General features: G+C 39.8%; 1 protein-coding gene across 2 annotated transcripts; it reads right to left on the reverse strand.

The window, feature by feature from the left end:
• Nucleotides 1–1,691: 1,691 nt before the first annotated feature.
• cdh19 (cadherin 19, type 2) lies at nt 1,692–22,138 on the reverse strand. 2 transcript variants are annotated; one of them, XR_006093277.1, is made up of 13 exons: nt 22,018–22,138; nt 16,979–17,360; nt 16,547–16,841; nt 14,730–14,849; nt 12,970–13,137; nt 11,716–11,903; nt 10,187–10,440; nt 8,697–8,833; nt 8,255–8,376; nt 7,793–7,910; nt 4,946–5,197; nt 2,289–3,437; nt 1,692–1,766 (listed from the first exon to the last, which is right to left on the reverse strand). XR_006093277.1 is itself a non-coding variant. In XM_042400212.1 (12 exons), exons 2-12 carry the CDS (start codon nt 17,219–17,221, stop codon nt 2,914–2,916), a joined length of 2,421 nt encoding a protein of 806 aa, XP_042256146.1. In that variant the 5' UTR covers nt 17,222–17,360; nt 22,018–22,138; the 3' UTR covers nt 1,805–2,913. The 2 variants fall into 2 exon arrangements, 1 of the variants encoding a protein (XP_042256146.1); XM_042400212.1 differs by lacking the exon at nt 1,692–1,766 and having other exon boundaries at nt 1,805–3,437.
• Between the last annotated feature and the right edge of the window lie 4,016 nt (nt 22,139–26,154).

Here is a 26,154-nt window from a genome sequence, read left to right on the forward strand (position 1 = left end):
TGTTTACTTTTATTCTAAATTTGGTTATGGTTTCCCACACTTAACCTACAGTAACCATGCATTAAAATTAATGAGGTGAAATTTAGACACATGTGTTTTAACTCTCTAAACTTACTCACAGCTATCCTTAGAGGGATTCCTACAATATCTTGAATAGTGCCCTGTGGTATTTGAGAGAGAATGTCAGCGTGGATTTGTTGTGTCAGAAAGGTCTGGATGGGATTTAGACAAACTCTCTTCAACATTAACAAAATACTAAAGTTTTCAATCAACAGCAGCACTTTAAAGGTGTGGTTCACCTGCGAAATGTCACTGAAACCCAGAGCAGCTGCACACAATGTTCACTCTCAGTGTCATATTAATTGAAACTGCTCGCAATATTGACAGTATTTGTGCTACTTCATTTTTTTTAAACACCACTCATGTAACAGTGTTTATTCACTATCTCTCGAGGAGCTTTGTTGGATGACAGCTATTATGCACATACACTATTGTGATACTCAGAATCACATCCAAATCTTAATCTTCATACTCTATAATTATGTTCATATTACCAGTCTGCATATGAATGATTTGATCTCTCCTCAGCCAAACCTTTAAGGCATACATGTTACTAATGATTTTTTTTTTTTTTTTGAAAAACTGGGTCTCAAAATCCTTTCAGGCATCTTTTCAATCAGCCTAGCATCTGCCAAATGAGAGCCCCTCTCAAAAACCCTCTAGTGAGCATTGTGGGGCTTTGTGATGAGTTTGGCACCGGGTTTGAAAGGAAGAATCGAATCTATAACCTGTGCGGGAGAGCAGGGGGACAGAGACAGTTGACGGAGTGAAATCCTTCACATTGCTGTAATGGGTATAATTACACAAAGAAAAGGGCTGTTAGGTTAAATTACCCGTGATATTCACCATGGGTAATGACAGAAATTCAGAAGGTTAAATGACACCAGGAGCTGAATGACTTTTGACATTAAGGTACTATTGAAAGGGAATTATAACAGAGCCTTCGGGGGCAAATCCAAAACCTACTACATGTTGGACTGTGGAGATTGGTTTGAAAGGACTTTAAAAAGGCCTCTTTTTTTGTGAACACCTGTGTCTTTAGAAACCATTGTGAGACGATGATTTACTCTAAAAAGCACTGGTCGACTAGATTGTTTCCAACAGTGGGAGCTATTTGAAGCTCACTTTGAGTTGCGGTGATGTCTGGAAATTGTCCTGCTGAGTGGTGCACCTATTCATACAAGTAACCACAGTGGGAAAGGAAAAGCTGAATAGATTCGAGCAATTAGTTGTTTCCCTCATATTGTCTTTTATTCCCAGTGTTTCTTTCTAAATGGTCTGTGTATGAAATTCCTCAGTTATTTCTTCTGTGAGAACTATATTCTCTCTGATGCAAATGCTGACCTTCGCAGACAGCAAACTGCCCAATTAGTGTATGAGAAGGTGAGGGGGCTGGACCTCATCACCATGCAATTACCTCAAGTCACCCCGCGAGCAGCCGCCCACACAACTAACTGCGAGCATGTAGTGTTTGCCAATAATGTTATAAATGACCATGAAGAAAGAAGAGAGGCGTTATTTATTATGCACTTTTTTTTCCCCACAGCACTCCAAGCTGTTGTGTTTCTCAAGAGTTTCATTTCCTTTTAGACATTTCAAATAAAGCCTTGGCTAAACTTTTTCTCCTCTCAACCTTACTTTGCTGCCAGTCACCCACGTGCTCTATCCGCTGCTGATTGGTTGACAAGACTAGTGTGATGTGCTCTCTGGTGAATCAACAGAAAGCAGAGAGTCATATCATACAGCATAATGCATGTTAAACACTTGATATTTAATGGATATTCTTCATATCTGTGGGAATAAAGCTAATCAGGAAACAAAAACATGTGGCCTTACACATATATATTGGGAGTACACATTATATGAATTCATACAGGACAATTCAAATACATATTCAAGCCATTATGAGCCAAAATGCTGATTAAGACGGAATGATATTCTATTGCAGATAGTATCTCATATTAAAAATTCACAGGTCAGTAATACTGCATGTATTATACAGCCGGTGTAATATTTTCACACTAATAATGGCAGTAATTATAGCATGAATACATAGCTTACTCTTACATTTTTCAGCATATCAATGAGTGTTATGTCAGTGCATTTTAACATATTTTTGGTGTATCCATTTTCCCTTAAGTCGCCTTTTCTGCTGCACCTCCATTTCTTTTAACCATCTGCCAAACTGACTTTCACTTGTGACTCCAGCAACCGGGGCGTGGACTAACCTGTTCACTCACTGGTGACTTATTCCCAGTGTGGGTGGGCGGGCATGATAGAAACATGGTAGCCTACTGTGAATAAAACAGAGTAAGAGTTCATCCAGTGAAGAAAAAGTGAGGTTTTGCATAATGTAACCTGTCTTGTGGCTAGATTAGACAATGGTTTATTGATGCTGCTTTTCCATGCAACAAGTCCCTTATACCCAAAGAACATTTTTTGCCAGTGCCTTCCAAATCAACCCATATGACTGTTTCAAAAACAAATGACAGTGTTCTGCTACCTCTATGATTCAAGTCTGGTAAAGTCTTTTTCTGGTGATAATAAGAACAATGGATGACAACAATGGATGATGTTTGATTGTTGCTAAATGGTGGTTTAAGGGTGAAACTGATATTAATAACATATAGCTTTGAATGCTTACACTCCATTGTAGCTGAAGTGTCATAACATGTTATAGAATAAAAAATACAGCAGAAAAAAATGGGTCCAGATATGCAAGGCATGCCAACAATAGCTTTTTTATGTTAAGTTATATAAGGGTTGATTTTATCTTTAAGTGCAGCTCTTGACACAAACTTTGTCATTATTGACTACTTTAGAAGAACAGCCATGTAAAATTATAAGAGCCCCTCAGAAGGTGTCCTCATCTTGTCCGCCATACCATGGTGTAAGTCTGACCAAGCAAGGTCTGGGACTGCAAACTGGTTGATCAGGTTCAAGCTCAAAGGTAGATGACTCTAATGAGCTCAGGGACCCTGTGGGAGACCCTGACCCCTCGTACGCATAGGTCCTCAGGCAGTCAAATGGGGGCACGTAAGGATCCTGATCTGCCTCTGCCAGCCTGTCCATAATAAACTGCTTGAAGACCTCATCCTCCGGACCGATGAGTCGGGACTCTTCTCTGAGGAGGGACATTCGTATGCTGGCCCTGATGTCCTCCCTTCGGAGCCTCCTCTCCCTCCTCCTCGGGTGGGGGCGCAGCGGGACGACAGGCTGACAGAAATCCAGGTCCTCTCCTCCACATCTCGGTTCTCCGTAATACAGCACCTTTTGCGACACCGTCTCAGGCAGCTCCAGCTCCTTCACCTCCACCTCCAGCCCCTCCTGCTGTTTCCGCCTGTGTCTCCTCACCATCAGCATTAGAATTGACAGCACTGCAGACACAACCCAGTAGGAGATCATTGCAGTTAAACACCAGGGCATGAGCTTAGTGAGCAAAAAAGCATCTAGGGTGCCTGATGGAGCATGCACTTAGAATGTACAAGTGCACTGAAAATAATACCAGCCGTATTTGTTTTTCTGCAGCTTGTTGTAGATGAAAAAATCAAAAGGAGGGAAAATTAGGCATTAAATTATCTTTTTTTAATTTCAGCTCACACATAAAAGAGGAATTCTTTTATTTGCTCCAAGTGGAAGAATGCGAAAATGTGATGCAAAAGTGTTTCTGCTGTCTATTTGCCGCGTATTGTGCTCATCCGACAGAATGTTAGCATAGCAGGTATTGTCATTAATCTTTCATGTGATGGGCACAGGGAGGACACAAAGCAGCCGAGGTCATAATAAAGCTCTTCACTATGCAAACCCATCAATGTCCCAGGATGGCATTGCTACTGATGTATTGCAACCAATACACTCATTACCTGACATAACTGCTCTGCAAGCTTTCAGCATTTTAAAAGTGTGTGTTAAAGGCACACTGGTGAGTTTAAAAAAAAAAAAGGGAGATTCAAATGAAAGGGAAAATTTGTTAATGGAAAATCCTGCAGTTTCACACGTTTATATACTTATACACATATATACTTGCCAAAATGATGTGAGGTGGAACTCTAGCTCAACAGATCTGCTGAAAAAGAGTCACTTTTTTACAACAAAATATCAGTGAGACCAATATTCCTTAAATGATTATACTGACTTTTTGAGAGTTTGATCCTTTGGATATTTAGCTAAATAACTACTAGTCATAGTATAATCATAGATATCTTGCACTATTCAAAGTTGGCATTGTTTTTTTTTGCTCTCAAGTCTACATCATTTGTGAAATCCTTTTGTGCAAAAACAATCAGTTCTCTATTTCACTCCACTCTACTTGCAAACACAAAACAAGCATTTGCAACAACCTTGTTTAGCCAGACATCTGTCTTGTCAATCTCACTGAGCTCTGAAGAAACTCTTGCCAAAATATTAGCAGAACAAGACCTCTGGTAATCCTGAGATATTCTTTTTGTTTGCTGTTTAAAAATCTGAAGATGCTTAATTTTATGGGCTTGAAGTACATCAACATTCTTCTTTGTCTCTGTCTTTTACATTTGAATTGCTCCATACCTCACAGAGGTCTTGAGGGTCTGTATGATGGAAGTCTGGCGTACTCAAAATTACATAAAAAGAGATCTTCTCCCCGAAAGAACATTATTATTGATTGATTTTAAGTCAACTCTAACAAGCCTGTCATCTTGAATTTAAATGGACTAATCTTCCAGCTTTAGCAGCTATAAGTTTTCATGTTCTCATTTTTAAGACAGAGATGATATTGATGCCACATGAGTAAGATCTCCAAGAGACCAAAATCCAAAAAAAGCCAGTGGATTTCTTTATTGTTATATCGTCACATGATATTCTGGACTAAGATGGGACGGGAATACATGGGAAGTCTATGCTTGCTCACCTGTCAGTGTGACCAGGCAGACCAGTAGCCCTAACAAGGTTTGCAGACTGACCCTCATAGACAGAGCGAGGGCCTCCACCCCCCCTGTGGGACAATGGCCTGCAGGATGACAGCTGCATACGCTGATGGTCAAAGTGTTGGTGCTGGAGAGGGCTGGTGAGCCGCTGTCTGTCACCACCACAGGCAGGAGGTACTGGGTCCGATCCTTGCGGGTAAAAGTGCTCCTGCGTGCCATGATGCCGGCTGTGTTGTCTGAGAAGGATGTCAAGAGGAAGAAGTGCATTTTTCAGTATTCTTAAAAAAAACATGAGAGTGTGAGTGCTGATATTTTGGGGGAATCTAAATAAGCTGAACAACTGGATTGTCACACGTAATGTGATTTAAAATACAATCCAAACTCTCTAAAAGGCTCAAATCAAATTTTCAGTGTGTACAGAAGTGCATTTGGAAAACATGTTTCAGTGTTTGCACCTGTAAGACTTTAGTAAGGAACCAAACAGTAACTTTTTTTGAATCAAATATGCCTTATGGCATATATAAATGTGTTTTATTAAATGAGTTCCTTCTTGATTCATTATTCCTTTCCTGGTTGCTGACTGGACTGCTGTGCTTGCATGGCTAACCACCCTGAACACTGTACCTTAGTCGACACATTCAAACATCCCTCTGCTGCACACTGTTCGATTTTAACTGCCAATGTTTCATTATACAGTTTGAAATAAGTCGGCTGCCCACTGGCTACAAGACAAATACTCTTTCAATTTGCTTAACCTACCACCACAAGCTACTGGAGGTTGCTGCAAAATTCTTACAGATACTCTTATTCATTAAAGTTCAAGTTCTTGGAATCATAAAAATATCCTTTCCTATTGTGCCCTTTTTTTATGCAGTTATACAGGTTGTAGTGTAGGCGCAGCTTACCATCATTATTCCAGCTACCATGCAGGACTTTAAGAAAGGCTTCATGCATATTTTGCCCTACAGCTCAAAGCCTCTGACAGAAAATGTCAGTAATTTGTGAGATGAAATTTCTTGGTGCAAGATGTATAATAATACAAATCCCGTTAATGCTGAGGGTCTCAATGCAACTGCTGGGCCTCATACACCACATGCATGAGCCAAAGACAGGCCTGCACGCAGTCATAAAGCCTTAGAACAAAGAAATGACGCCAAGTTGAACAAAAGGAATCTAAAATGGACTTCAGCTCCCATCAGGCTTTGCTCAAGGTGTGAAGAGTCAAACTCATGGCTCCCACTGGACGGGACCAGTGGCAGCACCTGAGACAGCACCTGAAACACCTGAGACGGTCTACAAAACTGCACTTCCAGCTGTTTGCACGGCTAACATAAGGAAGTAACTCCCGTGCGTACATAACCGTGCCTAGGCCAAACGATCTCAACCTCGCTGGAGGAGAAGAGGTTCCTCGCCCACTTACTCTAACCTCTGTGCCCTACTCGTCTTTAAGTGAGTCAACTCTGCGATTTCCTCCGCAACTCCACTGAGGATTGGCTGCAGTGAAACCCGCTGACAGAGCAAGAGGACGGCCGCCATCAGCATCCGAGCCTGAGGAGCCGAACTGGACCTGAAAGACGGACTGAAACACACCCTATTCACATGAGGAGGACACAAGGTTTAAGTCTGGGCAGAGAGAGGTTACTAAAGTATGTTATTTTCAGCTTTATTGCTGTTGTTATTGTGAAATTAACGGACCGGGTTTGTGTTTGGTTGTGTTTATCGCACTAAACTGATTTGTGTTTGCTGCTTGGACAGCTTTGTGTTAACCTGCCATTGTAGTATGAGACTGTGGGTTGCATTTTATTTGTGAAATCAGACCACGGCTGATGAATAAGGACATTCAAACGCCACGTCTCTGTGGAAATAAAAGCGAGCGCCACTTTCTCCTCACAGTCGCTGAGATCTTTTGTTCTTTGGTGTTTTTACTCTTTCCTGTCTACAAACCCCACTGGCATGCACACACACACACACGCTTCGACGCTCACACACGCTATTCAGTAGTCAGACACGCGTTGCTAAGCAACAGAGACGCTCCGCTTTGTCCGACACCTTTGTGGTAATCTGAGGCATGTGTTGACTGGCTGGTCGCTAATTAATCACAGCCTCTGTTCAAATCTTGCATGTCAGCCCCATTGACCGGAAGTTTCGCATGATGTCACCCCACATGGTTCATGTCCGCCGTCGTGTTCCTCCTCCTTCCTCTCTCTAATAACCAAACCTGCTCCTAACTGAGTCCCAACACAACCATATCGAGTCATTCAAGGGAGTATTTACTGCCCACTTCTTAGAATAACATAACAGAACTTCTATTCTACTCCAATGTCAGGAAGTCTGTGTCAAAAAACTTTCTAACAGTTGTTCCATCACTCGCTGTCTATCTAGCAGCTCTGAGATTAACCATTTTTTTCTGCTGTTTCGCTTGAAGCTTCTCCAATCAATAGTTTTATATCAACAATGGATCAAATGACTCAGTCTAAAGTGAAAGGAGTCGCTCATTGTGACGGGCCCACATAGAATTATCAATTGACTGCAGTTATCCTTAGCTCTATGGAGCACTTTAGAGCCTTTCAGCTCATTGTTTTGGCTTTACAGACCACATCTTCACTGTTTTGGTTCACTCTCTTCTACAATATCATACATATGAGGCATCTGAGTTCTTTTTTCAAGCAGATAATTCCTCTAAACACAAAAGACATTACAACTTTAAATACAAACAGTATAAAGCATGTTTGGTCTGATATATGGTGTACAAATCATGGATAGGACAAGACAGATGGGTGAGTATTTAGGACAGATGGATTATTTGTGTCTTATTATCTATTGAATGTAACCTTGATTATCTCTTATGGTGAAATTTGGATTGATATGTTTCTCAGGGACCATAGAGAAGTAGAAGTGATGTCCCTCCACAGGGTCGTCTGGATCCACAGCACTGAGCAGCTGAATAAGCTGAGAGACACAAAGACACATTACTGAATAAATATGAGCAGCACAAGCAGCCGCACACAGACAACAGATTTCCCAAGAAGTCTACGAAATCATATACAGCCTTCTCAGAAATATGGTACTCAGAATCTCATTTAGCAGCTGACAATGAATGTTGTGCTACACAATAGTCAAATGGTTCCTTCTGAGTCCTTTCATTTTTTAAAAAAGATGCATATAAAGACTAATAGAAAGGTGGTGATATAATACAATATGACACAATATGAGAACTTTTACTGTCCACATTTGTTCATTGCCACACTACTGTATAGTAAATCATGAACATCAGTGTATCATTATATACATACTTCTCCCGCTTGTGTCCCCTCACAGATATATGGCTGGTAATCTCTTGCAAGCCTTGGCACATTGTCGTTTATGTCCAGCACTTTGATGAACACCACCACAGAGGAGGATAAATGGTTCTGCTCTGCAGTAGTGAAGATAGACATTTGCTGGAGTCCACCGGGTGCATGTATCATAAATGCTTTGTAAAAGCTCTGTCAAAATAATACTTAAGACTGATAAATGTTTGTTCTTCTTGGATCACGAATGTGGCACCAAAAAAATGGGAATTGATGTTTTACTGCTTTCTCCAAAAACAAGAAAACAGACTGAACATCAAAAAAACAGTATAAAAGCAAATCTCTCTATTGAATATTTGTCATCAGTGTACTGCTGTGAATATTCTGGACAGATTTCTCAACTGAGTAAGCCATAAATTGGTCACATGAACAAGATGTTCCTTACTTGTTTCCTTGGCTGCAACAGTCACATTGTGCCAGTTTGCAGTCTCTCGGTCCAAAGCTTTAGCAACAGTTATAGTTCCATTGTTTGGGTCTATTTTGAAAGCTTTTGTGGTATCACTCCTTTTGTCAATTGAATATCTGGAAGAAAAATCACAGAGACACATATTTAGCAGGCAAGGTTGTTTTTTTGGGCAAACAAAACATTGCAATGCAACAGGGAGATTAATTAGACAAATTGCTCAATTTTTAAATCTGTTGACAGATATCCAACAAAGAGAGCACACACACAAGCTAGTGTGACTCAGTGACAACAACACTGTGAAAACAAAGCACCTAACGCACAAGGCATAGACATATTTTATGTAGTTTCAGGTTTTTCTTTTTTGTTTTTTTTTTTATCTGACCATGGACTTTTTCTATTTTTCAAAAGTGAGGGAATATCATTTAAAAACAGAGTGAGTCAGAGAAAGTTGTAGAAACAGAGAAACTTTGTTCAGTTGAAAAATAGTCTTGTCCACACAGTTTTACAGGTGGTGCAGCTCCAGCGACACAAAGCTGTGTCTTGTTTTCTGATACTGAGTGACAAGTGTGGGACTGTGATTTTATTTCATGTAAAAAACAAAATATGAAAAAGCCTGCAAATAATTAACTTAAAAAAATTCATCAGCAAGAGACCAAGCAAGCATAATTGTTGTAATATTTGCCGTATTGCATAGGTCTTTCACACCACTATACCTTTAACACTTATTAAAACACTATGGTGAATTAGGGTTACCGAGAAGGAAAACACACCAACTAATGAATCATTTCTGCAAGCCACTTTGTGGATAATAACATGGAAAACAAAGCCAATCTGCACAAAGCAAACTTAATCATATTTACTAGAACTGTGGAAACCCCCAAAATGTCAGCCTGAATTTATTAATCAATGAGACACTGTCACCAAAGGGACAGTAATAGACGCTAGACTGGGGATGATATGCAGCACCTGCCACTCTTAAGCTGTGCTGAGATGGACTACAGGCACCAGTAGTGCTGCTGTCTCCTCTGCAACGTGCCCCACTTGCAAATGACATCAAATCTCAATTCCATATGCCACCTTGTATGGTGCTTTATTACATTCCCACGTCCTAGCCACGTCGCTTTGTGATAATACCACGGCAATAGATAGAAAAGCCTGTGAGGTATAAAAAAAAAAAAAAAAAAATCGTCATGATTTATTCAGCAGGGCTCATTTCCTACTAGAGTAATATGAGATAAATATGACCATGTACAGGGTATCCAGAGATCAAGGGTAAAAATGGATGCACCGAGCCAGTAACACTATTTGAAATGGAATGATTTTTCACCCTGTGGAGGAAGCTGTCTAGGGCAGGCTGTCTAGGGATGTTCCGCCCCCACCAGCTTGGGTATCTACCTCGTCATTATCATACTGGCAGCTGGGTGGCAGATGCCATTCTTCCCGGTGAGTGTTTAGAAGGTTCACTTTACCTGATGGGATTGTTGACTGTGTCAGTGTCTCTGGCACTAACACTGCCAACTGTAGTTCCCACAGCTGCATTTTCAGGAACTTTCCATTCATAGACCGGAGTGAGGAAGACAGGTGGCTCGTCCACGTCCTCCACAACAATCTTCAACGTTGTCCTGTCCCTGAACTCCTCCAGAGGCAGGAAATGAGTGTCCACATGTTCATTGACTGCCTCTGCAGCCATCACAAAACGCCTCTTATTTTCATAGTCCAAAGGCTGTAAAGGGAAGAAATTCATCATTCATTTTAATACCACGGCAGTTATAAACGGAAAACAACTTATTCATCATCATTACGCAACCAGTAAGAGTAACAGTTTTTCAAATATGCTTTGCCAACTTAAGACAATGATTATTCCGCTGAGAGGTGGACACGACTCAGACTGGATGTTAAAATTGTTTTGTCTATGTCAATAAGCTACCAGCTGTGAGTATAGATTTAAAAAATGCTGTGTTTTCAATTACCATGATGATGCTAGCAATAAGAAAACAGCATGCAAACCAGCTGCACTCAATAAAGTCAGGTTTGTTTGTTGTTGTTTTTTAAATTTTATTATCACACCATCTAAATTGAAATCTCCTGTGCTAAAGAAGAAGGATATTGTATCGGGGAAAAAATAAAGTATGAAGCAGAAAAAAAAAAGATTATAACTGAAAGTTAAAGGGAAACTTCTGTATTTTCAACCTATTTTCCCATCATTTTGGATTTAAGTGACAAATGGGGACAAAAATTTTTGAAATTGGTCCAGTATTGAGCAAGAGCGCTTCAGTCGGCAGCCGTGAAACAGGCTGCAGTGTAATCCTTTGGGGCTATTGCGTACATCCGCTAAAAGTGCTTGTTTTTGCCACTGACAGGCTCAGATTATTATTATTGAAAGTAAACACAGAAACTAGCCGCCTGTATCAATGAGTGCTTGAAACATACACTGCCTGAATTACGTTTTCTCTCAAACATAATGAGAAAATGTTGTTAAATTATTTAGTAAGTACACAAGTAAATATCCACCAAAATATCTGATCTTGCAGTACAATATCTGCTAATACTACTACAACATCATTAAACTTTTTATGTTTGTTTTGGCACTGAAAGCAAATGTAGAGCTTGAGTCCTTCAAAATTAAAAAAAATAAAAAGTTGCCTGTGAACATAATCCAGGCAGTGTTTACATTTGTCAATGTGATGTAAGTGGGAGAACAATTCAGTCGTATTTGAAAGTAATTTCTAGGAGACAACATTGGGAATCTCTTTGGACTCTTATTGTATGGTTTTGTCATGTTTATACTTTAAATTTACTTATTTTATTTCTTTCTAAAATTGGTTTTCTAACTTTTTAAAATCTAATTTAAAAGAACCTCTATTCTCTATGGATGGCAATAAATTTAGACAACAAACTCACAATTTTATTGCACAGTGAAACTTCGTTCTCAGTGCATATGACAGTAAAGCTTTGAATCTTTAATCTAATGTGATGTACAATGCACTGTAGAAATCACCTTGGCCAGTAGAATCACTCCCTCCTGCGTTACTGGATCTGTTTGAATGATAAAAGTGGAGCTTTCCTCCAGGTCCTCCAGACTGTAAGTCATTCTAGCATTGATGCCAATGTCGCTGTCTTCTGCCATAATCCTGCCTACTGTGGTGCCCACGGCTGCATTCTCAGGGACAGCGAAGGTGTACAAATCTGAAAAGAACACGAATGTTTTACACACCTCCATGTTGGCACCATTAGCTTAAGAGGTTGAACAGTGGAATAGGATATCAAAAGGACCACAAAATCTGTACTTTTTCGCAGCAAGTAATGATAACTCATGTTTGGAGAAAAAACAACAAATAAAAAAAAGTTTTCCTCACTGAAACATCGCCCACAGAACTTGACAGTAAGTTGTTAATAGCTAGTCAAGAGAGTGTGTAAAGTGATAAGAAGGGAGAACATTGTGGTGGAAGGTCAATTTGTGTGAGTCACAGATAAGTTGTGGCAACTCCACATAATCCCAGCCTAACTCTAATAAGAAGATGAGAAAATGTGATTGTGTCTTTGAGCGACTCTATTTGGATGGCTGCCACAACTAGGAGGAACTCAACAGGCAACCAGCTGCTCCTGAAAAAAAAATCTTTGCTGATAATAATTTGCAATTATGTGACAAAACAGAGGGCACAGTTCAAAGTGAAGTGCAGGCCGTACAATATTTATAAGGCATTTTCACTGAACATAGAATCCATGGGATACAGTAGCACTAGCAATGAATGTGAATGTGACATTAATAGTTAAAAGTATCATCCTTGCCGTCTCATTTCTACAGAATTGATTTCTTCCCAGGGCATTCATTTAGTGAGGTTTATCACCGAGAAGGCTAGGTTTGTTTCCAAAGGTCATGACAAATGTCCTCTCATGTGTGAATGATTAAATTCATCCAGTGGGCGACACATGTACACGTGCACACGCAGATGAACCCAACATCCCCACCTCCTTCCCTGTCTCTTACCCTCCTCCCTCCCCTCTTCTCTCATTCTTCGACTGTCTCCTTTTAATTTTGGCTGCCAGCTGAATAACATGATGCGTACAGCGAATGCAGCGCTGGCAGCACAAACCACCCACCGGAACCGGAGAAGTGTGATCAAATAAATACCTCTTAGGTATAATATCAAACATGTCCTCACAGCCTGCAATGCTTTGCAGTCTTTCATTGATTTCATTGAGCATATGTGGCCTGGTGTTTGCATCACTGTGAGTCATAGAAGTGACTCACGGTGCTGGAATGTGGGTCCATTGTCGTTGACATCAGTCAGGCTGACAGTGACTGTGGTGGAGGAGGAATAACCGCCACTGAGGCCCAGCATATCCTTCACCTGTACCACCACCAGGTACTCCTCTTTGGCCTCACGGTCCATGTTTGGCCAAGATGTTACAATAATACCTGCGAGTGGAGGAGATAGACAGAGAAGAGAGTTGTGTTCATTAAAGCAGCATGTATGGATGGTTTTCTTTGCTTTTTTAAACCAGACGACTTGCCTCAATTAGTCTATAAGAGAGCCGTGCAGTAAAAGTGCACCACAATAAACTTCAAGTCTGCAGATTTAATCAGTACACAAAGAAATATTAAGAGGGTTTTCAGATGACTTAAGGCTTCCTCTGTCAGGCCAGAGTGGATGAAATAGTAAACAGATGAACAATTTGAATCAAGAGAATTGAATAGACATGCAAATTCATGTGCTATATTTACATGAGAAGTGATTATTTCAATTACTGATTCGTCTAATCTTGTGTTTCGATTACATCGGCTTCTCAGCGGCCATTCGCTAATCACAGTATCTAGACAGCTAGCTATCACTGTTGTATTGTGAGCACATTCGCTTTGTGCTGAGCATACAGTATCTAGTTATTGTGACTACTAAATTAGCAAGCTGACCAGGTAAAAATGCCAAAAAGAAGCTATATTTTTTAAAAATAAGGCTGGTGTTATATATATATTGTCAACAAATTCCATGAAAAGACCAAAACCAACAAGCCATTAGTCTGTCCCTCAGTACTTTCCTGTTTGTGGCACTAAGCCCCAAGCCCCTTCATATACTAAAGAAAAATCTTTTAAAATGGATCACAGCTATATCATTTCATTTAAGTAACAGCTGGGGACTGTAGTTTTCAGCAGACGTTATTCACACAGGAGTAAACAGTGCATTTGTTGGGGACTATTTTCTTTGACTAAAGTAGCTATGTTCATTGTAATGTAGAATGTGTCACCCAGTCCAATGATGTGGCTCATTGATATGTTGTTCATAGTTTTTAGACAACAATGGAGGTCTATGCCGTAGAGGATTTGGCTACACAGACAATGCTTTTTAGTCGGATCACTCACTTTGCTGTTGGTTTAATCTTTCCATGGAATTTGTTGACAATAAGAAAAATGTAGTATATTGTTGGCCACATTCTTTCAGAAGCCGTGGGCGAAACTGCAACATGAAGTAGTCTAAAGTCAACTGCTGGCAACTCCTCTATGGGGGCAGCCTAAAAAGTCAGAATTGCCCTATTAGATATTGCATTAACTTGCTTTTAAACATTTTTCCGACGTCAATAATGCCCTCCCCCAACTTCTCACAGTTAAGGTCAACAATGTGTGTGGGAAGTGCTAGAACTGACCTCTGTATTACAAGAGAAATGCAGTGTAAATTTACATGCATTTGGCCTCTGTTTTACCAATTTTCTGTCAAGGGGTATAAACACTAACATTTCTAACCACTGGTCTGAAAAAGTTGCTTTATTTGTCAATAGTTGCTTTAAAAGATAAACTTGCCAGGGGAATTTAAACAATCTCTGAAGTTATAAATGGTGTCTGAGTTGTCAAAAGTGACTGGGACTAAAGGGAAAATGCCCTAAAACAAGATAATTTCCTGTCTCAACAACCTGAAATTGGAAAGAAAAAAAATGTGGTTGCTAAGAGATTTCTCTCCACAGATAACGAATAAAGGATAGTATGAAGTGAAAGACTCCGTGGCTGACGGCTACTTGTACCCGTCTTTGGCTCCACAGAGAAGTAGGGCTCCCCCTGCAGGATGGAATAGATGAGCTTGGCATTGTTTCCAAACATGGGATCATCAGCATCTGTGGCTGTCACCTGGGCCACTGTGGTCCCTGTGGGGGGGAACGGATCACACAGTCAGAGTTAGCTCAGGCAGCAGTTCCAGTCGACGGGGAAATAAAGTGATTATGCCATAGTCCCGCAGGGTCTGTCTGTCTGGCTCAGGGGGGAAGCGGTGGAAATGGAAAAAGAGAGGGGGTGAGGTTGAGGTAGAGTTAGAGGAGGGATGTTGACAAAGGGCCGAGGACTGGGGAGGTGGGGGTGGGGAGCAGCGTTGGCCTTTCACAACTCAGTAAGGCTGTGCAGGTGTGCGTGACAACCTCTCCAGCCCTGTGGCGACATTCCTCTCACTATCCACCTGCCCCTCGTTTTCTCTCCTTCGCACTCTGATTCGGTTTCACCTCTCTATCTTTCACACTTACTACCGTTTTCTCTGCTTGCCGTATCCTTCTCCTCACCTTGCTCTCTATCTTTCTCTCCCTCGGTCCTTTTGTCTCTCTTGTTCATTCTTTTTTTTTTTTCTTCCAGGAAGCGCCTTTCTTTTTCACAGGCAGGGATTTACCGCAACATTTCTTATTCTCAGTCATCTGCACTCCAACCTTCCCCTCTCACTTTCTCTTTCAGAGTCAAATACATTATGATTTATTACAAGAGCAATATTATACTGCAAAAGCAGATTACATATAAATTGAAATGGTAATGTTTGTGGTATGAAAGGGCATTGGTTGTAATAACATTATTTAAGAAATGTATCCATAAAGGCATCCAAGCTATGATACAGAATCCAATACTTTTAACTTCCTGAATGGCGACAGATGACAGACATTCATATAACCTTTTGTTCACTATCTTCATGCAATATTCAAGTTAAGAAATTTTATTTGAAAATATATTCTTGGAAACAATAAATTACTTTTGTTTGTGCACAAAACCGATCATGATTTGCAAGACTAAGAGTATACAGCTAACTAACTTATGCTAGTTGCTCTGTGAGGCTGTAGGGCTGTACCAGGCACAGCGGTGCTTTAAAAGCTAATGTCAACATGCTAACATGTTCACAATGACAATGTGTCAATGCAGGTGATATTTACCATGTTAACCATCTTAGCTTATCATACTAACCTGCTAACATTTGCTAATTAGCACTACGTATTTAGTCATAAAATAATGTACTGGACAAATTGCAGTTTTGACCTGAAGACAGCGCTAGAAGAAAAGTAAGAGGTTCACTAAAGTAATATAGGATTCATCCACTGGGGACCATTATTTCCTGTGTAAAATTTGATGGCAATTCATCCAGTAGTTGTTGTGTCAGTTTGGACCAAAGTGGTGGGCTAACCGACACTATTATCTGCTGCTAGCATGGCTAAAAAAAATTCAACAGCAACATTTATCATCAAAATGAGTGTTAATGATTTTCTTGGTCATCCACAGACCTCACTGAAGTTTTTATAAGAACTAATTCTTCAGTACAAAGTAGTTCCAATGAAATCTCTAGCTCTGTGGTAGATTTTGGGAAAAAGGTTGCTGTTGAAATTTTTATTTTCCCATTTTATGAGCACCACAAATTAAATTCCATTCCATTGTATTGGGGTGAAGGCAGAAATCTCAAAATCCAAAAGAGAGATTTCAAAACCTTAGTAGAAAACAAATAACCAAGCAACTGAGCCTTTAAACTTAATTTTGCGTGCCTGTATTCTGAACTCTTATTGCTAACCGTGCCCTCTCCCCTCATCTTTTTCAAACATACCGGTTGGACACATCTCCGGGATGCTGGACACATACGGCTCATTCTGGAACTGGGGGACATTGTCGTTGATGTCCTGCACCTTGATGATGAACTCTGACTGGGGCTCTTCTGGTTCGTTGGACCTCCTGTTGATGGCCTGTGCTTGAAGGACATAGAAGGCCTTTTCCTCACGGTCAAGCTTCTTCAATGTCCGGATTTCACCGGAATACTCATCTATCTCAAACACATCTCCGGCGCCTTCTCCTGATAATATGTACTTGATGGAAAACTCGCCTCGGTCAGAATCAGATCTGAGCTGCAAAAAGAGAGGGTAAAGTAGATGAAAGTTTGATTTTTTTTAAGCCAGTTGTTTCACGGGTAACTAGAAAACATGCTTTTTCAAAGGGAAGTACTGTATCAAGGACATGGAGGACATTCAGTCTGAAGCGATACCTGGCCAATAACACGAGGAGTGGGATCTTCCTCGGGGACAAACAGCTGTTTCCAGATCCAGCCTCTCTTCAGGCGACGGTGCAGATGAGTGGGCCCCTGGGCCAATTGTTGAGTTTCCAGACCCTGAGTACCTCTCATATCGCTCAGCACCCCGCCAGGAATCATAGAAAAGACTGTCACCATGGCCAAAACACTCGGCGTGCTCATTTTTACTGTCCATCCTTGCATTTCCTCTGCACACATGGTTAGTGGACAGAGGATAGGATAGAGATGTCACTGGTCCAGTGCTACCAATTCTTCATTCGACAGTACAGTAATTCATGATCCCGGCAGTGCTGTATCCCATCTTGTTATTATGTGGTTTGTATGCATGCTCATATCTCTGAAATAAAAGTTAACAAGTTAATTAATGGCTGCAGTGAGAAATTTCTAGCAGTGCACACAAACTGTAAAACAGGGAAATTGAAATATGTTTTAATGTAGTATAAAAATTAGCTGTTTAATTACAAAATCTATAAATACATGTATGCTTAGTAGTCTCTTTTTTTTAATTACAAAGGCACATTCACACATTTTAAAAGGGTGTCATATCCGAGTGAATTTTAATTGTATGAAAGGGGAAATCTAACTTGAAGAGTTGACATGCTGTAGATGAAAAGACAATCATTCCACATAACCCCACCTTGCAGTTGCATGGTGGGGTTATGTGGAATGATTGTAGCATAGCTGAACTAATTTGAAAAAACAGAAATCACGATTCGTAACATCAATCTGTAACATCGAACACTACAAAATAAATACATAGTTGAAATAGTTAGCTAAAAGTAATTGATAGATGTTAATTGTTAGATAAAAATAAGGGCTAAATGGTTTAAATAGATAACTGAATTAATGTATAGGCTTAAGCAGTTGAAATGGTTAGCTAAAATACTGGATAAGTAGTTGACTACAGTAATTGTAATGGATAAATGGTTGAAATAGATAGTTATGGACAAACAGTTGACGTGTCCAGCTTCAGCTACTCTGAGAAGTACAGTACAAATGCAAACTCGACCAAACCACCCAACAATATTCACTTTTATATGCCAGTGAATAGGTACTTGAAGTGGATGTGGGGGTACACTGTACGTTTGAAAAAAAAAAAAAAAAAAAAGTTGAGAAACACTGTTTTATATGCACTCTATGATGATATGATTCCTTCTTATCTATCTGAAGAGTTATGTCAAATCCATTGCACAACAACAACTCAGATGTATAACAAATTCAAGCAAGAGAGCCAGAGCAGAATTGTGTTGTACAAGAAAAAGCCAAACCCTTTGTCTGAGCACTCCTTTTTCTTTTCCTTTTTTGTTATTTCACATCCTGCAGTCCTGCATGGGCAGCTGAAAACAGCCCTCTGTTCTGAAATTCAGACAAGGCCTTGTATTGTGTTTCATTGGGGGAGCAGGGCCTGAACATCATTCCTTAAGCATGACACTGCACTCTGCAGCTGACTAATGAAGACTTCTAATTAGATCAATGTCTCCCCAGACATGGAAAACAAGACACACATGCCTCTGACAAACTATGAGTAGAATCAATGCACTGATTACAATGTGCACCAAGATCAGGGTCAAGAGTGTAAGGACATTGAAAGTCAGATGAGACAGGAAATTAGTTAGGACCACACAAATACAATATCTTGTAATGACAACCTTGCTGAAGTTAGCAGACATCAGTTTCCTTAATCGGTAAACTGTGACTTCTTTTTCCAGCACTCAACAATAACCATCTACTGTCAACTCTGCAGAAACATGTCACTGTCAAGGAGACCAATATCTCATATCCCTGCTTTGTCATATTTGCCATCAACAGTAATAATTGGTGTTGAGGACTGTTTTGACTAGGTAATCTATCCTTTTCACTTAATAAATTAGCTATTTCCCTGAACACACCTATGCTGACTGTACTACTGTATATTCTTATTTCTGAATTAAAAATATGTTTACATTATTTCACAACTGTGGATATCTTTTAGCTTTCCTATCACTTTTTAGACTGTTGTCTTATAAAGTCGATTACTTTGAAAAGCACACAAATTATTTGTCTAGACATAAAACCCTCAACCCGATTGTACTGCTCTCCAGTCAAGCAGCAAACCATACATCAGCACTCATAGCAGCCATAATTCTGAACATTTTTAATAGAGCTTTTTGACACTGTAATATCAGCACATAACATATACAGCCCCACAATGTGGTCGCTTTAATCCAAAGTGGTGCACAGGAACACAAGTGGATGATTTTTAGCATGGGTGGTCCCGGGGGAAATTTAAAATATAGAGTACATAGTGGGGAGTTGTTTCAGCAGTTAGAGTAGTTGCAGTATTAATGCGTTAACAGCCCATAATGGTCATGTTTAATCTTGTAAAAGTAAATTAGCTGTCAAGATCCATTTGTAATGAGCTGGTAAAATCAATTACTGATGCAGACTTTCATTTCTGAAATTCAATTTCGATACAGAATGTGGATGAGAGTGTGCGTTTGTGCTTATGTATGTCTTTACAGACCGTATTCATATCTCCAAGCATTGTGGAGTGACATTCCAATTAGTGGCCAGTGAATCGTGAGCTGTTATGGTCTTTCATAGGGCTGCCAAGCACGCGCCCAAACTGAACGCCTTCAGCCAAAACTAGACAACAGCCCTCAATGATGTTACTCTGAGCAACTGCTTGGCTGCCAACATGCCAAGAAGTCTGCTTAAAAAAATCTTTCTAGGGGTATCAGCCTTTACTGATGTGGCCGGAATAGTGCACAGGTCAACAAATGTTTAGGAGCCAATTTAACTAAATGGACCTTTCAAGAAATAAGTGATGAAATTCTGGGAAAATAGTGGGTATGAGAAAAACTCCTGGCTCTGGGTCTGTAAATATCAAAGGTGTTTGGGATCAAGTAAAACACGTCCATGTGTGACAGCCATCCTGATAGTGCTTGATAATAACAGTGAACCTGCCAAAGTCTGACTTAAAAAAAAAAATCCAGTATAGTGATTGATAGGCTACATGTGAGCCTTTCATACCATCAGTTATCACTTACAGCTGTATAAGTAGAAAGAAAAATCTAGAGAAAGTAAAGGTATATATATACTGTGTAAAAAAAAAACACCATTGAACGCTATGGTCAATTTTCTCCTTTCAAAAGAAATTGTCATTTCTACATGACATGCAGTACATGCAGAGTACCCTGTGGTTGACAGCCATTCATTACCTCTATTGGGCCTTCCTCCCATTTCCAGCAGACCTCCTGTAGCCTGTATATACAGTACGCTTCTCTACCACATGACAGGATGACAATGAGCGGCAGTCTCACAATGTTAAGCACTAGATGCACTGAGACCGTCACATTATTTTCCTGTGTGGGGATGTGTTCTAGCTAATAAAAAGCTGCTCTGTTGTAGAAATGGTTCTAGGATGCTAATAAAATGTGTGTAATGTGCCAACGCAAATGGTGAAACGCAACAATGAAGAAAAAGCAGCTTCTTCTTGACATTGTGGATGACACATCAATATGATTATACTCTGCCAACGCCAACTGCTATGTAATGCTAACTTAATATGAGCATTAATTATGTTTTTCTTTCACAAGTCTTCTGACTTGGTCTTATGTATGCTCATTGAAAATAGAAAAGGAAAAGTATAAATGTGTAAAGCTGAAAACATTACAGTGGGTCTAAATATAGAATCAGACCTCTCATTTAACTATTTGCAATTTTGAAGAGAAATCCATCTGTGAAGCCTCACTTCTTTAAGATCACCCTTGCAAGACAAAATGTCCTTAATTGGTCATTTGGGAGCCTATCATGGGACTTGTTTACTGTTCAGCTCTGTAAAACAATAACACTGACATGTAGTTTACGTTTCCTAAATCAGGACCCCAAATGAGTCCAGAGACTGAGATAAAGCAACAGGGGAATGTCAAACCATCATGTACTTGTTAGTAAGTAATTTGTCTGCTTTTATCATGTGCTCAAGTGGAAATCGTTACTGTTAAGCAAAGTGTCATGAATTTATCAGCGATAGCACTAAATCCTGTTGTTTTCCTTACTTTTTTATGAGCGAAAAATAATCAACTGAAGTTATTATTAAAGAAAAAAAGAGACAGAGAGAATTATCTATGAAAATGTAATGAAAAGAAGTTTGTGACACAAATCGCACCTTCAGGTTTCAGCAATGGACAACATTTGGAGTTTATTTATGATGTCTATGTCTTTATGGCTGTCATTTCAGTTTGGAATTACAAATACATTGCATTGTTTAACCAAGGTTTTCTCCTCATGCACTGAGGACGTTTTGCAGTTGCAGATGAGATATTTACGCATCACTGTGTATTGTCCTTGAATGAGTGGACCAAAATAATGGTCATACAAATTACTTTATACTGAAAACATGTCTGAAAGTCCCAACCTAAAGAAAGGCCACGAAAACAATAACATATTTCATAACGCTACATTTGAATAATCTCTAAATAAAAACATTTCCCAAGGTGGAACGCACTGAAAGCGTGTGTTTTGTTGCTGCATACTATAGGCCAGCACACAGAAGCCAACAACTTAATGCGAGATGGAGAAAAAAAAGCATGTTTATTTCAATGAAATAATCATTTTCAGATTATTAACAGAGGTCTCAAATGGTCAGCTAAAAAAAAACCTCTACATCACTTTGTTTGACACTTAATTAAACCCCCTTTAATGTTATTTCTTTAGCAATTTAAAACATGATAATTTCAGAGAGCACAACACTGCTAATACCAGCAGCCATCTCACAAGATACAGGAAATTTACGAATTTCTTGCTCCAACATATACAAAGAACCCCTGGACTCATGTAAACAAATGACGACTCAGCTTTTCTGATGCTCTGTTGAGTCCCCTTTCATGTTGAAAACATCTTTGTATCTCTCTATACATCCTTCCCTGGATAATATATGTAAAATTGCATCCAATTATCTTCTGACAAAAAAAATAGTCTCTTATAGGATGCATAGCGTCCACCACCACACCCACCTGTTTGTGTGATTGCTGCTGTCCCCCCAAGCCACTTGTCACCAACCGCCGTCAAGAGAGATCATCACGGGGTGTAAGGAAACACAATCTGCTTAACTAAATACCCTGGTACTGGAAAGCAATTCAGTCACCACAATGGTAGAAGCAAATGCGTGTGGTTCTCACAATGCGTAATCCCCTCCGTTGACGACCTCCCCCTTTTCTTCGTCTTCTCTCCCCTTTTTCTGTCCTTCTCAAACTTCCCGGGAAAGAACAAACACAGGCTCTATTGTCTGGGACTCACATCTGAACACTGCAGAACACTCGGGGCCTTCATCGTCATGCAAATAGTCACAGCCCAGACTTACAAATGGATTTCTATCTGTTCACCCTCTCTAATTTTTTTCTCTCCATTTTTGCGAACAATCCGATGCTTATTAGAGTCGAGCTGGAGCAGAGAGGGATGGTAATTCACCCACTGTGAGACCACTATTTCTGCTAGTGATAGGAAGGATACAGTCTGTTTTTTGACATTCAAATTGAGGGGGCACGCTGTTCCTGCATGTTATGGTCACATTTAAAACTTGACCTGTCATGACACTGAGTTGCAAAATCACTCGAAATATTGTTTGTCTTCTACATTCTCCCAGTTGTTTACGTGAACTGGTAATTGTGGTCACTCTAATTACCACCAGTTAAAAGTTTGTCGCTTTTGAGTCACGTTTGATTTGACGACCAAATAACCTTTTGGATGAAATATCCAAAGAGCATTCATTACATGTGTCTCGTAAACATCATCTCGACATGCTAAGCTTGAGGGCTAATTATATACCTAAATAATGCTAATAGATGCAATCATTAGAAGTTATAAAAGGGGTGAGCTAGTATTGTTGGGTGTAAATGTCTCCAAAATGCCTTCCCTCAGAACCGGTGACAGGGTGGAATTTGTTATTTCGGAAGTTGAGATTAGTTCTCCCTGTGAACTCCATGGCTCCCATTCTGATTCCATATCAAACAGAGAAATGTCAGGACCTGCTCTGTGACATTTAAAACCCCCATTGTAGACCTTGTCTAATTGAGCCTCCCTCATTATAATGATGGAGTGTGGACCGACCACTGCAAAAGAACATCAGAGATGAAAGCTATGGTTTAGTGCCAGCAAGAATTATTTACATTCCCGCTCTCTTTTTCTCTCCGAACACAGCGGTGAATCCGACTATCTCTCAGTCTCCGGTGACATTTCAGGGCTGTCAAATAATAGGCACAGAGTAATGGTCAGCATATTTGCAACAAGATAAAGGTGAGTCTGGTCAAATCAGCATTCACCGGGATGTCATGTTGTATAAATAATGTAAGCTGTAATGGTGATATACTGCTTGCTTAAATCCTGTATTATTCACTATCAGTGAAGACATCATTCTCTTCACAGGAGGCACAAAGGGAAGATGATGTGGCTCTGACATTAAACAGATGATTTTATACAGTTGGACATTGTTGTTCCTTTACGTTTCCACTGTCCTGTTTCTGTACTGATTGTTTTTGAATATCTCTTTGAAAAACAAGTTATTTTCTAATCAAACACCACACCGACGCCGATATAAAGTTCATAAGTTCAGTTCAACAAGAGATGAAGCACTGAACTGTTCAGGCTTTGTCATGTAAGTGGCAGATGTGCCCTTCACGACTTACATTCATATTGGTGCATCGTCTCGCTGTAATTGGAAGAAGAATAAAGCGTCATTGGCATTCTGCTCAGTCCACTGTGGTGAATTTGATGAGGATGTCACATTAAAAATGCATGTTCCTCATACGTTCTTTGGCCTTTGTCTTTAGCCATGGGAAACAGCGGACACTTATGACAAATAAGGACGGCGCTGACGCTGCCTGAGGTGGATCTCTATATTCGACAGGAAGCATCAGTGTCCTCTCCCAGTGTTGCCTCCTCCACACGAGACCGTGCATTTATCAGCCGCCCGGGCTGATGGAGGAGAGAAGAAATTGGGTCACAATAGAGAAGTTGCATATACTTATAACAATATTTCAAAAGGAATTCCAAGACAAAACAAAATTATTCACCTGATAAACAATGGTTGTACATAAGGAATTACATAAATTCATATTCTCTGCTAAACTGGAAATGTTCAACCGAAGGAGGCATCATATATCTCTGTTTATATAAACATATTTGCAGTAATTTGTTTTGTTTGTAGTAATCTTTGAAGAAACAGCACAGACAGCAAACTGGTGGCCGGCAGCCAACTTTAGACCAGCTGCTGGCTGATCACTTGCAAGACACTTCAGGTCTAACAGATCTTCCATGAATCTGCCACAAATTAGCACTAACTCTGCACTCCTGGGCAGCAAGGGAAATCTCCTGGAACCAAACAGCTCTATTTTGTTTACATAAACATTTAAAGTTCTTCTAGTTCTGCTGCCCATAAAATATCTACCCCAAAGTAGGAAGTAACTAAATACATTTAATTGACTCATGCCTTCAAGTACAGTTTTGAAGTACTTATTCTTGAGTCTTTCCATTTTGTACAGCTTTATATGTTCACTACATTACTACCACTGCCAGTGTGCATTTTTGTATGAAATATCCAATTACAGTGCTTAAAGTTTTGTTATGATCTGTGCAATCTACAACTTAAATGAATTCATTTTCAGATTCTGGCTCAATTTTAAAAGATTTCAGCAGCTATGTCGTTGTGTTTTGTCCCCAATCGCAACAACAAAGCGTTCTAAATTTGCTCGGATATGCACTTCTGACCTGTTTCATCACCGTAGCAACAGCAGCTGAGGCTCATGGGTATTGTAGTAGTTAAAGCCATCCATGTTGACAATTTAACAGACAAAATGTGATTTCCCAGAAATAAAGTTGAAATAATCCAAGCTGGTGACCATAACATACACATTAAGGGAACTGATAGTGGGACAAAATACTTCTGGAAATACTTTGCAACTCTATTAAAATGGAGATAACTACTGTATTGCAACTATTAATGAAATACACTACCATAAATGTAACTCTCACTGGTGAAACTAACCTAATCATAGGTTAAAGTGGCTACAAAAACACTACAAAAATGGATTATTTTAACACATAATACCCTTTTTCTTTTGGTGAAAGGATATATGTGCATTATTACACTCAAAGGTAATTAAGGCTTGTGTACAGAGAGACTGGAGGGTGCAGTGCTGACCTTCCAATCTTGTCAGACCATGCTGAGATGATCCCGAAAGCATAAAAGGATTTGTTGCTTCTGTTCTCTTGTTTCTGTTCTCTTGTTTCTGTAGGCTGTTCTCTTGATGAATAGGCTACATCAAGAGAAGATCTGGTTAGCCAGAGCCAGGAAAGGCTTTCCAGCCACACGACTACTATCAACACCAGCCTCGTAGGAGGACTGTGGATAAGGGTGAGTCAAAGAGGAACATCCTCATGTCAAATGTAGCATGAAGGGGCAGGCTCTCATATTGCAGACACATTATATCGAAGGTAGGCCTTAATTTCAAATGTTCAAACATGGCTAACATTGCATAATGTTTTGGCACATAGCAGGGATACTGGTGTGTTATCCTCATAAATGTAATGATATTGACTTCTTTAGTTACAAATATAATACACTTGTATTGAAAGTACTTTACCTGGTATTAAATAGTTAAATTTACTAAATGTAAAGCTATACTAGCCACCTTGGTAAAATATCACTGTTTTTCTATTTCATGTCAGCAAAGTTTCATCTTCTGAGAGTGAGAACTGACAGCATTTCTCAAAGGATTCACTCGAGGACCAAGCAGGCTCCTCTCTGTTCTCAGGGGAAATATAGTTTTGAGTTGAACGTGTGGTATCCATCATGCTGATGAAATGCATAATTAATTCTCATCATTCCCGTAATCCTTCTCCAGACTTGACTGCAAAGATGAAAATTACAAGCTGGGCCCGTGTCAGCTGGCTGGCTGATATCTATTGTAGTTTTCTCACTCAGTGGCAAAGAAATGCAGATGATAAATTGGCAAGGTTACAAAGTATTTACACAAATAAGTTGAAAACAATCGATCCAGTGTACCACACTGTCATACCCTTAGGGATGTGGTTCCCCTGGAAGAATGCACAATCCCCCTGGCCTGGGTTCATTTGAGACGCAGATTGTGTCTGAT

Source organism: Thunnus maccoyii, chromosome 21, assembly GCF_910596095.1.
Source record: "Thunnus maccoyii chromosome 21, fThuMac1.1, whole genome shotgun sequence".
In the NCBI taxonomy this organism is placed as follows: Eukaryota; Metazoa; Chordata; class Actinopteri; order Scombriformes; family Scombridae; genus Thunnus; species Thunnus maccoyii.